General features: G+C 40.6%; 1 protein-coding gene across 1 annotated transcript in view; it reads right to left on the reverse strand.

Annotated features, from left to right (window-relative positions):
* KCNH8 (potassium voltage-gated channel subfamily H member 8) overlaps nucleotides 1-13,523 on the reverse strand; it is a 189,003-nt gene that overhangs the window by 103,452 nt on the left and 72,028 nt on the right. Inside the window, exon 2 of the mRNA XM_015810734.1 lies at nucleotides 5,118-5,351. Within this exon, the coding sequence (XP_015666220.1) occupies nucleotides 5,118-5,351 (234 nt within the window). The remainder of the gene's footprint in view (nucleotides 1-5,117; nucleotides 5,352-13,523) is intronic.

Below are 13,523 nucleotides of genomic sequence, written 5' to 3' on the forward strand. Positions count from 1 at the left end.
CCTTACTGAAGTCCAAGTAAATTATATCCACAGCATTCCTCTCATCCACTAATTTTGTCACTTGGTCAAAGAATGCAATAAGATTTGTCTGGCATGATCTATTTTTGACAAACCCATGTTGGCTTTTAGTAATGACTTTGTTTGCCTCTAGGTGTTCGTTGATTCGTTGTTTGATTATCTTTTCCAGGATCTTCCCAGGATCTTCCCAGGATCTTCCCAGGTCAGGCTGATAGGTCTGTAATTTCCTTGGTCCATTTTTTTTCCTTTTTTGATGATGGGAACTACATCAGCTCTTTTCCAGTCCTCTGGTAGTTCCCCTGTGCTCCAGGATCTCTGAAAAATATAGTTCAGTGGTTCTTGCTCAACATATGAAGAGTCCATAATTCTTGATGCCTTCTTAAGTGAAGAATTTGAAAATATATTTGAATTTCAGGCTAAAATATGACAGTAGTAAATCAAGCCTAAACCTCAAGCGCTCAAGCATCCTAACTGAATTTCTTACATCAAGGCAAACTTTGCAAGACTTTTACAAGCTTTCTCTGAGATGCCCAATTTATCTCTCTGTGTAGAATAGAATAGAATAGAATAGAATAGAATAGAATAGAATAGAATAGAATAGAATAGAATAGAATAGAATAGAACTGGAAGAGACTTGGAAGTCTTCTAGTCCAGCTTCACTCTTTGATCATTGTTTCCAACCATTGTTTCTTGTCTTGTCTCTGGTGCTTTGGTGAATAATGTGACCCCCTCTTTTTTGTGGTAGCCCCTCAGATATGGGAATACTGCTATCCTGTCTCCCCTATTTCTTCTTTTCTTTAGAATAGCCAAACCCAAGTCCCACAGCCATTCTTTGTATGTTTTAGTCTCCAGGCCTTTGGTCATCTTAGTTGCTCTTCTCTGAATTTTTTCCAAACACTTTCTGCATCTACGGATTGTTATTTGGGTTTTTCTTTTTTCTCGTCTCTGCCTACCTCATTGTTTGATTTGTTTTCTTGGGATTTATGATTGATTTTGGGTTCTAGAGATTCTAAAGATTGGTCATCCTTCCCCCTCAATTTTAGTTTAAAGCCCTCCTGATGAGTTGGGTCAGTCTTTTTTCAAGTTCATTTTTCCCTGTTTTCATGAGGTGCAGCCCTGCCACCAAGAGTCCTTCGTGTAGGAAATGCAGTCCATGATCCAGGAAACCAAAGTTTGCTTGGTGACATCAATCCTTTAGCCAATGGTTTATTTCTAGAATTCTTTTTTTCCTCAATGGTTGTTGGCCTTTCATTGGGATTATGGATGCGAACACCACTTGTGCTCCTAGCTTCTTAACTTTATTGTCTAGTTGTTTGTAATCTCTCAGTATTGTACTCAGGTTCTTTGTTGTGTCCTTTGTCCCAATGTGGTGGAGAAGGAAAGGGTAGTAATCAATAGGCCTAATTATTTTGGTTAGGTTCTCAGCCACATCTTTGATTTTTGCTCCAAGGAGACAACATACCTCCCTAGATTTTATGTCTGGTCTGCAGAATGGATGATTCCATTCCTTTGAGGATAGAATCTCCTATTACAAACACTTGCCTTCAGTGGTGGGATTCAAATATGTGAAGAACCGGTTCTCTGTGTGGATGCCGCTTCTGAAAGTCCATTGTGGGCCTAGGCAACAAAAAAGTAGCTACTGGTTCTGCCGAAGTGGTGTGAACCAGCTGAATCTCACCACTGCTCGCCTTCCTTTTTTGACAGCTGCAGTCTGGGGTGCTTTTCTGTTTATCTCTGGTGTGTTTGTTGACGTGACTTTTTAAGGGATATTTGAAGTTACTTTCTTAGGGATATTTATATATTTATATTTATATTTTTATAAGGTGAACCTAACTGCATTCACACTTTTTATAAAACAACCTGGTATTGGTCTATAGGAAACAATATTCAGGATTGTTATTTCAAAGAATAAAGAAATAATTAAAATAATAATAAGTTTAAATAATTCAAATATATTATTTCTTTAACTGCTAAAGATAGGTTGCTGGTCACAGGTTATCTCAACATTTTTAATAAAGAAGAAATTTAAAACTAACCCCAAAGAGATAATAAATTGCAAATAAGAAAATCTGAAGTTAAATAAACTGCCCAGAAACATTTTGAGATAAATCAAATTTAAAATTCTACCAAAGGTTTAAACATTGTTTCGACAAAAGCTAAGTTATCATAAATCAATAATATTATACAAAGTCTAATTTATCCCTTCTCAAACATTACTAGTTATTTTTATTTCATAAGATTTTTAGTGTATTTTTTTTCATGGGTAAGCACACAAAGCTATGCACAACATAGTTTCCAAATACAGTATATCTTGCAACACTGGTTACAATACTGTCAAAATTTACTATTACTGAATAATAATTTTTAAGTTAGACCAAACAGGAGTTCTACTGGGTAAATTTTTATTTCAGCCTATAACTGAAGCTAAAATAAGTCTGAAGGTTTAGAATGTTAAATCCAGCTTTCCGAATAAGCAATTTGGTGGTTTTTTTTTGGGGGGGGGGTACTATATAAGTAGTTTTAATATATGTAGTGTATTTAGGCAGATTGATAAGAAAAAATTTAAATGATAAAAATGTAATATGGTGTTGAACTATATACTAAGGTTTTGGAATCTAAACTGTTTATTTGCAATTATGGTTGTAAGCTAAAAGAATCATATTGAGAAATTAGACATGTGATTTTATTCCAGATGGTAGGGAATGGTTGTTGTAAATATCTATCTTTTTTGGAAAAGGAAGTATTTTCTACTAATCAAAGGATGCAGCAATATGTGCTACTATCTCAGATTTTGTACAATAATATTTTGAGTAGTGACTATGTGTAAGTATAACATATAATATAATCTTTTCTTTCTTGGATTATATTCTTACCTTGATTCAGGTTGACTTTTTAAATTTCGTTTTCTTTTGGGGGGGAATCTAAATATTTTTCATATAATAATGGCTTTATTATATTAATTTTCTATGTTAAGAATGTGTTTTAAAAAATTAAAAAAATATCTAAGCCATATACACATGATCTTTCTTCTCTAATGCATGAAAATAAATACATCAAGTAAGACAAAGGATTATTTTTTTCTTGAACTAGACAGGGAAAAGGAATATTGGAGACAAATAGATATTGCATCATACTATATTGAAATTTGTACCAAAATTTGAGTGAGGGTAGGGTAGAGGCAGTGAACCCACAATCTACATTTCTATTTTCAACCCGCAAGATTGCCACTGAAAATAAGTGACAAATTGCTGAATTCCAAAACTGTATTTTTTAATATTTTCCATATAAAAATAAGAGCCAAATTGTGTTTAATGTAACACAAGGTTTAATTTGCTTTTTAAAAAAAAAAACTCACCAAGGGCCAAACATTTCAGGCCTGCCCTCTGGAATTATTCAAGAGACATTAGTGAGAGAAAAGGAAAACGTTGAGAGAAATTAGAGAGACAAAAAGAAATTGGTCATACACTCCCAGAACAGTAGACAAGAACTGAGGATGGGAAAATATCTCTCTTCTATTGAGGAAAATGATTTTTATATTTTGAAATTGCCAATATGTACTGTAGGTTTAACTGTTATTAATTTAGTTTTGAGAAAAGTGTCATTTTAAGTTCTTTTAAAATTAATTTTGATATACCTAAAGACAGTGATGGCGAACCTTTTAGAGACCGAGTTCCCAAACTGAAACCCAAAATCCACTTATGCATCGTCGAGTGCCGGGTGGGTGTGGCTCATTGGCTGGGTGTGGCCCATTGGGTGGACGTGGCTGCGGTGGTAACGGCAGACTGGGTGGGACTAAAAAATTCAATCAATCAATTCCAACTTTGCAAGATCTTTTTTTTCCCGCGAGAAGTTGAAATTGACTGATTGAACCTTTTTTTTTTTTTTTGCACACGGCGGCGGAGGCCTAAAGCGAAAAGGTTTTATAAAACCCAGCTGAAGGCCTAGGACTGGGGCGACGGCGCGTGTGCCCATAGAGAGGGCTCTGAGTGCCGCCTCTGGCACCCGTGCCATAGGTTTGCCACACTGCCTTAAGACCAACCAGCTTATTATATATATTCCATCTGCTCGGTGATGAAAGCTATTGATGTTAAGTTGCAGATTATCATTATCACAAGACTCAGGAAGATAAAAAATATGAATCTGAAGCATAGTAAGTATTATACAATCTTCCCTAATCTGACAGAATCCAGTTGGATTGAAATATAACTTCCAAACTAGCATTATCTTATTAAAAAAGTTTGGTTTAAAACTGGCAAAAGATTAAATTCAAACCAAGATTCTATCCTGCTAGGTTAGAAAAGTCATAAAAGAGTGCTAAATTATCTTTTTGAATATATTATACACAAATGCATAAATATATTTATGTGCACTATCTTCTAGGCTTACTACATTTCCTAATAACATATTATTCAGCAAAGGCATACAATCAAGGCTGTCAATTATAAGAGTCAACGTTGCACCAGTCCAAGATTTAAAATAATAATTAAAAAATTATTACTTTGTTTCAGTATTTTGAATTCTTCAGCAATAATCCATTAAATACATTTAAGTCTCTTTGGTAAATGATATATAGTACTATTTGTAAAGGATCATTAATAGAGCCAGGGACAGTGATGATATATATTTTTCTTATCTATCTCATATTTTCATGGCTAGGTAAGAACATTAGTAGTAAAATTAACTTATCACTTTAATTGTAATGTTATTTATTTCTCAAAAATGCTACATATGAATAATCAAAATATCAAAAATATACCAGTGTATTTATATGATGATATCTTGACTCTCAGTTAGCTCTAACTCAGGGGTTCCCAACCAGGGGTGCAAGATGATATTCCAGGGGGTGCGAAAACTTTGGTTTTTAAAATTATAGTGTATATGCATAATTTGTTGTTGTTATTTTGAACTTTTGTAAGGAGTGCGAGAATATATCAGAAGCTATCAGAATATATCTAGGGATGCGAGGTATAGAAAAGGTTGGGAACTACTGCTCTAACTGAATGAAATAGCTAATTATTTCAAAACATGATTTAATGCCAGCACCATTTCTCTTCTAAATTTCTACCCATGTAAGCACTATTTAATAAAATAATACTCACTGTTCTTTTTATAAAACATGATCTCTCCTTTGAATTCTATTTTTTCTTCCAGTGACTTTTCAATTTGGAGAATCATTTGCTCATTTGTTTCAGGACCATATAAAAATTTACAGCTGCAGCTCTTCTGCATGACTTCGGTTCGTGCAAATCCAGAAAGCTCACAGAAGCCATCGGAACAGTAAACAATAGGGAATCCTTTAGCCACCTGAGCATTGGCAAGAATAAAATTACTATCTGTAAAAAAAAAACACAAAAAGTACAATATTTATAAATGTGATTTGCTTTTTCCATGCCCAACATACTTTCTTCAGAGGATATCCTCCAGTTACTGTAAACCACAAACTGTACCAATAGGAATATTTCATGACTAGGAATGAGAAGTTCAGGTCAAAATGCCTTAAAGGTACTTGGTTGAAGAAGGCACGGTGTTATACTACCTCAACACTTGTTCACAACTAAGTAATATGGTAATTCCAAAGTATCTGTTAAGAAATTGAGGTTTTGAATGAACTTAATGGATATTTGAAAGGATCACAAATATATGAAAAGCAAGGTTTTATCATTTTATAGCAGGGGTGTCAAACTCAATTTCATTGAGGGCTGCATCAGCATTGAGGTTGTCCTCGGGGGGGGTGGCCTACTGGGTGGGCGTGGCTGGAGTGGGTGTGACCTACTGGGTAGGCGTGGCCAGCTCTACATCATTTGCGTCAAGAGTGCCTGTGGGGGCCTGGGCAGGAGTGGGACAGATCTGAGGGTCTCTGGCAGAAGGAGGTGGGACCAGGGCAGAGCCCATCAAGCCAGATATATGAAGTAGGTGAGGGTCATTTGCTGGCCACTTCCAGGCGATGGTGCATTTCTTCATTCCTCATAAAGGGTGACACCTCCTCAGTATGCACCCAGGGGGCAGGGCTGATGCAGCAGGGGCTGGTTCCTCGCTGTTTCCAGATGGCCTTGTGGAGCTAAGACTGAATGCATTTCAGCATAGATGGCCACCACAAAATTGTACATTGGCTCCGGGCCAGCCTGGGCCAGGGCCAAGGCACAGGGGCTGTTCCCTCACTGTTTCCAGGATGGCTTCGTGGGCCACATGAAACCACTTCGCGGGCCGCATCTGGCCCCTGGGCCTTGTGTTTGACATGTCTGTTTTATAGGATACAGTGAATTTCTAAAAAAAAATAATCAAATTAAAAATAAGAGGAAATAAGCACTGAGATATCTTGGCAGACGAAGAGACAAGTCCATTTTTAGTCATGGAAAGAATGTGGATTATTACTGTTAATCCAGTTAATAAGAAAAGTAGAAATACTATTTAGGCAAGAATTTTTTCAGATGCCTCTTCTGAAGCAATCAGGTGTTTTTTTCTGAATCCAAGATCACTATCCATACTACTGATTTTAATTTTTATGAAATGTTTATTGAAACCACTGAATCTTATAACAGGTTTATCATATAATAATAAGACATTAAAACTAGACAATGCAATTAAAACTATAAACAATAGTAAAAAAATAATAAAATATGAACAACCAACTGAAAGTTCAAGAAACACTAACTTCCAAAAATATTTTGGAAAAGTCTTTCTTAATATGTTTATGATGTTACCAAATGGTCTCTTGGGGAAGACTCCTTCATTAAATGGGGGCTACTACTAAGAAATACTAGCTCTGAGCAATGTGTTAATTTACCATATACAGTAAAGTAGTAATCTATCCCTGTGATGTCAGTACTTTAATGTTACCTAGCACTTAGTGAGTTTTTACAAAACCAAATTGGGCAGGAAGGATAACTGAAGGCAACATTGCTTGTTGTTTTCATGCCATAGTCACTGTTAATAACTTTGCATCAGTGTTCCAAATAAAATCAGATAATAAACTGCACAGCCAGGAACATCTCAAATTGAATGATCATCACAGAAGAAAGTTGCAGATTGTCTTTCATTTATACTTAAAAGTTTTTAATTCCCCCCCCCAAATTTTCCCAAATCCATGAATAAACAAACATAGCTAGAAAAAGGGAAATTTGTTTCTTTTTTCCATGAAAATTGATCTTAGCAATGAAATAAATATTTATAATATATGAATTGTTTATTTGACAAAAACCATGTGAACAGGTAATTTTATCCTAAAGATGTTTGCTGGTTTTAAAATCATTTTTCATATCAGTTGAAATTTTTTTTTTAAATAAGAGCTTTAAGGTTATATCATTTTTGTTTTATAGAATGAATCACAAGGCTTTTCAGCTGCCTTTCTCTTCTCAAATTGAAAGTATCAGATCTTTGATTTAAATCTTCAGATTTAAAAGCTTTTCTTTGCATCACTTCAGTCATTCTAAAAGCTGTGTGTGATCAGAAAAAAAAAAGTTTCAGAAAAAATAAATTCATTAGAAGTCAGTTGACCTGCTATCAGTTCAGCAGAATAGTCTTTTGTAAACACGATAGGAGACTTTTGTTTTCTCCTGTTTTCTTTATTTTTGATCCATGGAAACTCAAATACAAAATACTGCTATTCAATAATTTAGGCAATAACATTAGTCTATACCAGTTTATAAAAAAGCAATCAAAGGATGAGAATATTCCCGCTTTGCCTGGAAGTGATTGACATTTACTTCACTGTGTGTACTGGACTACATACATACTGTTGTGTCCTGAGCATTCAGCAGGCTCAGAAATGTTGCAAATGGTCCCGGGCAGACCAAAAGCTATCCGGGACCAGACTGGCTATCGCCAGCCTTGTGCACATGCGCAAGGCACGAAAACAGCCAGCTTCCTATTGGCTGACACTGTCCGGGTTCAGGACTCTGTAAAAGGCCTGCGTGCCTTTTGCTGCTTGCTTGGTTGTAAGAAGAAGATCAATAAAGAGATTACTTGTTCATCATGTGTCTTCGTCAATTGCTTAAGAACCAAATACATAAAACTGGCGATGAAGGTGGGATCCCTGCAAGCAAAAGAAACAAATAGGACTCACCAAGAAGGTCCTGAAGACTGGGAAAACAGCATCCTGCATTCGCGACTCAGCCTGCCAGTACAGCATCGCTGGAGGTGAGCTCGGCAAAAGGACCCTTTCCCCAAATACTAGCTTGCAGGGAGGCAATTAGCGAAGGCCATAAAGGTTTTCGATGTCGAAAATTGGCCGCTTGACGGACTTTGATGTCTCCCACCCAGAGAGATGGAATTCGTACGTAGCAAGGGTGAAGAACTATTTTACAGTGAATCAAATCAGGGAAGACGGCCTGAAAGTGGCAACTCTTCTGTGCGCCTGTGGCCAGGAAGCATTCGACATTGCTGAAAATCTGGTGGCCCCTGCACTTCTGGAGTCAGTAACGTACGCTGACTTGAAGAAGATGCTGAAGGAACATTTCCAGCCTAAATTGTCTGTCATCGCTTGGAGGCACGCGTTCGAGCACAGAGACCAGAGGCCGGGTGAATCTGCTGCGGACTTCATCGCTGCCTTAAGACAAGCGGCCAGGCCTTGTGAGTTCAAGGACCTGGAAGAGAGGTTGCGAGATCGTTTCGTGTGTGGCCTACGTAGTAGAGAACTGCAACAGAAGATTTTTGCGAAAGAAGAAGTATCGTTTCAAGATGCTTTAAGAGAGGTTGCAGCTGAGGAAGCAGCAGACAATGCTGTGAAGGCTTTGCGGCTCACCAGGAACCCTCCAGCCACCATGACCATCCATCAAGAGGACGCTTGAGAAGATTCAGAAGCGGATCCTGAAGAGGAGGTGGAAAGACTTCACCAGCCAGCAGAAAGAAGGCCGAAGGGGCATCCAGACAAGGCCCCAGCATCTCCTCAATGCTTCGGGTGCGGAGGACACCACAAGCAAGCTGACTGCAGATTCCGCTCCGCCATTTGCTGGGCATGTGGCAGGCAAGGCCACATTGCCTCCGTCTGTTTGGGTTGCCAGAAGGTCCAACCTCGGGAAGAATTGCTTCAGAAAGGTACCAGGGTCCCAAGCCAACACAGGGTGGGTTTCTGCACATCGCGCAGAAGTATTCTGAGGACAGGGACACACAAGCCCCTTAAGAAAAAACTTCGCATTGATATGAAGTTGCAAGGGGTTCCCTTATTAATGGAGTTGGACACAGGGTCCGCTCTATCAATTATTTCACTTGACACCTTCAAAAGGATTTGCAACAGTAGTGGTCTTCGAGTCAAATTCAGGCCATCAAATTTAATCCTCACTGACTTCCAGAATTCCAAAGTCAGTGTGAAAGGGGAGGCTATGCTCAAAGTGCAGCGTAAGACTTTTGAGGGATTCCTAGATGTGGTGGTAGTTGGGGGTGAACACACGAGTCTTATTGGACTCAATTGGTTCAAGGCCCTTGGGATCCAAGTGACTGGGCTTCACAGCTTGCAAACTATGGGCCTTGCAGAAGTCTGCAAGGAGTTTGCTGATGTGTTTAGCTCAGAGTTTGGCTCCTACAAGGGGCCTCCCATTGCATTACGTTTAGACCCAACTATCACGCCCATCAGGATCAAGCCTAGAAGGATGCCTTTTGCCCTCAAAAGCAAGATAGATGCAGAGCTGGACAAGCTGCTTCAGCAGGGCATCTTAGAACCTGTGGACTCTAGTCCATGAGAAACCCCCATTGTAACGCCTTTAAAGGCTAATGAAGAAGTCTGCATATGCGCAGACTATAAGTGCACACTGAATAAAGCGTTGCAACAGCACGCATATCCAGTGCCTGTGGTAAGCCACATTCTGGCCTCCCTCAAAGGGGGGCACCATTTTACGAAACTTGATTTGGCACAGGCCTATCAACAGCTACCTGTTGATGAGGCAACTGCAGAGGCCCAAACACATAGAGGGGCCTTTAAGGTTAAAAGAGTACAGTTTGGGGTTAATGTGGCCCCAGGGCTGTTTTGCTTCATTTTCGCCAAGCAGGCCTTAAATTGAAGCAAGACAAATGCAAAATAGGAATCACTTCCACTGACTTCTTAGGCTTCAGGATTGATGCTCAAGGCATCCACCCTGCTAAATCCAAGCTTCAAGCGATTCAGCAGGCCCCAAGTCCCAAGTCCAAGAGTGAGCTGCAAGCTTTCTTGGGGCTCTTAAATTTCTATCACACATTTCTCCCACATAAGGCTGCAGTGGCAGAGCCGTTACACCGGCTCTTAGACAAGCAGACTCCATGGCAGTGGACTAAAGTCTATGAAAGGAGTTTTAATGAGGTTAAGGCCTTGCTCTCTTCAAATGCTGTATTAGCACATTTCAATGAGCAACTGCCTGTGTGCATCGCATGTGATGCATCTCCTTATGGGGTGGGAGCAGTACTTAGCCACCTGAAGGCTGATGGGACACAAGTCCCTGTAGCATACTATTCAAGGACTCTGTCATCTGCAGAGCGTAATTATGCTCAGATTGGCAGAGAAGCCTTGGCCATAGTGGCTGGCATAAAGAAATTCCATGATTTCTTATATGGCCGCCACTTCACGGTCTATACAGATCATAAGCCTCTGCTGGGTTGGTTTACAACCAACAAACAGACACCACACATTATTTCTCCACGTATGCTGAGATGGTCCATTTTCCTGTCAGCATATGATTATACACTCATTCACAAACCTGGAAAAGAGATGGGCCATGCAGACGGCCTCAGCAGATTACCTCTCAAACAAATAGAGGCAGATCCTGCTCCTGCTATTAACATTCTTTCCATTCAGGAGTTGCCTGAATCTCCCCTCAATGCTAGGGACGTGGCTGCAGAAACTGCCACTGATCACACGCTCACATGCGTGCTGACATGGGTCTTGTCAGGATGGCCTGACACGTGTCCAAATACGGAGTTTCGAAGCTTCTGGCAAAGGAAGCATGAGCTTTCTACGTTCAAAGGGTGCCTGTTATGGGGTAGTAGGATAGTCATCCCAGCCTCATTGAGGTCTAGAGTCTTCCTCTCTCTGCATGAGGGACATCCAGGAATAGTAAGGATGAAAGCGCTTGCACGCAGCCATCTCTGGTGACCTGGAGTCGATAAAGACATCGAGGCCTAGGTTCATGGTTGCCAAGTGTGCCAACAGTCAAGGCCTGAAATGCCACAGGCCCCTGTACATATGTGGGAGGAAACACAAACCCCGTGGTCAAGGGTACATATAGATTACGCTGGGCCCTTTCAGGGGCAATTCTTCCTTCTCCTCATTGACAGCCATTCCAAGTGGCTAGAGGTTGTTCCTGTTTCCTCCACTACTACTGCCAGGACCATCCAGGTTTTGAGATGAATTTTCGCCTCACATGGACTTCCAGATGTCCTGGTTTCAGATAATGGCCCCAATTTACCTCTTTTGAGTTCCAGGCTTTTCTTCAAGCCAACTTGATCCGGCATGCGACGTCTGCTCCCTTCCACCCATCTTCCAACGGCCAAGCAGAGAGGATGGTGTGCACTACCAAAGATGCTCTTAAGAAACTGACTTATGGTAACTGGCATCACAGGTTAGTAGATTTCCTTCTTGCACACTGCACCACACCTTGCACAGCCACAGGAAAGAGCCCAGCAGAACTCCGCTGGGGTCGCCGCCTCATCACCAAACTGGACAGGTTGCATCCAGACCGGGTGGCTTCACAAGTGTCACAGACGTGGGCACCTAGGAGACTTCAGGTGGGCGATCCAGTTTGGGCTAGGAACTATGGACCTGGACATCTCTGAGTCACAGCAGTGGTATGCAAGGTCTCTGGACCGCTGTCATACGAAGTGGCCTTGGATGATGGACGTGTCATCCGCAGACATATCGACCAACTGCGCTGGAGGCTTCATAGCAATACTTCCGCTCCTGGCTCTGCTCTGGGGGGGGGAAGGAGGACCATAATATGCATTCTGGTTCATAGTTTCCCGATTCTAGTAGTGTCTCAGCTGATGAGACTGCTGATGAGACTGCTGCTGCTGAGGCTGTTAGGGGGTCATCTCAGGGTTCCGCAAGTGCCCCAAACAGGAATTCCCCGGAATGGGGGTCATCCCGCACATCAGTTATTGCTCCAAACAGGGAATTTCACATGGGGCACTCATGCAGTTCAGTTATTGCCCCAAAAAAGAAGTCTCCAGGAAGGGGGTTTGCCATGGAGGCGGATCCTGACTCTGGCACCTCTGGCACGTACATGGGGGCTATGGAGTACTGGGGCACTTCCGCCACTCAGGCCACTCTAGCTGTTGGCCTTGGGCTCGAGGGACAGTGTTCCCAAGAGGAATCCATTGTGGACTTGGGGACTTCCACCCCTCCAAGGAACTCTGGCTTGAACTTAGAGGGTCCAGCCAGTCAGCAGCTGGGTGGGTCATCTGGGTCTTTGGGGCATCAAAGTCCTGGTCTGCCTAGCCTGTCAGGTGAGCTGGCAGGTCATGCACACTCACCGGCCATCAGAAGGTCACAGCAGGCTAAGGGCCCACCTAAACATCTTGAGGACTATGTGAGGTTTCTGTCAATTCTAAGGGAACCTTACTGGTCCTTAAACAAGATGTAGAGTAAGAACTCAGTGAAAGAGTGTTACCTTCAAATTATTATTTGTTGTATTTCTTTTATAAGAAGTATTAATGTAAGAGTGTTCTGCCTGTGTGCAGACTATTGTGATGTCCACTAACCCCCAGTCCCTTGAACACATGCACCTGTGCTGTTACATCATAAGGTATATTGTTTTATCTATGGGGAGGGGTGTTGTGTCCTGAGCCTGCTGAATCATTCAGCAGGCTCAGAAATGTTACAAATGGTCCCGGGCAGACCAAAAGCTGCCCGGGACCAGACTGGCTGTCGCCAGCCTTGTGCACATGCGCAAGGCGCGAAAACAGCCAGCTTCCTATTGGCTGACACTGTCTGGGTTCAGGACTCTATAAAAGGCCTGCGTGCCTTTTGCTGCTTGCTTGGTTGTAAGGAGAAGATCAATAAAGAGATTACTTGTTCATCATGTGTCTTCGTCAATTGCTTAAGAACATAAAACATACATTCAGCAAACATACATTGATTCTAATTGAAACCAAAGGCTCAGAAGTGTCATGCTGAAAAATCCTTTCCCCATTCTAAAATTTCCAGTTTATTCTTAAGCCTGTTTTACTTTAACATGTGATTTTAACATTTTCAAAATTATTATTATTATTAAATCTTTTTATTCTAAAATCCAGTAATTTATGATGCAAACTCTTCTACTGATAGGCTGCATAAAGTGGGATTATTTTTACATTGTGCTACAGGCGCCTTACAAGTATATATATTTACTACCCCTTTAAAGCCAAACCTACAGTTCCCTTCTTCATTCTGACAATACATATACAAAAACTCTTTCTGGAATTATTCACAATGTTTAAAAAGGTTTCATTTGCTAAACATGCATCCACTAGCTATGTAATTCAAGTCATTGTTTGACTACCCTAACTACTTCTTTGCTTTCGTAAATGGAAAATTACTATTATTATCAGTTAGATGGCTTTTTATA

Source organism: Protobothrops mucrosquamatus, unplaced genomic scaffold (genome assembly GCF_001527695.2).
Source record: "Protobothrops mucrosquamatus isolate PMUCROS unplaced genomic scaffold, P.Mucros_1.0 scaffold18, whole genome shotgun sequence".
NCBI classification, from domain to species: Eukaryota; Metazoa; Chordata; class Lepidosauria; order Squamata; family Viperidae; genus Protobothrops; species Protobothrops mucrosquamatus.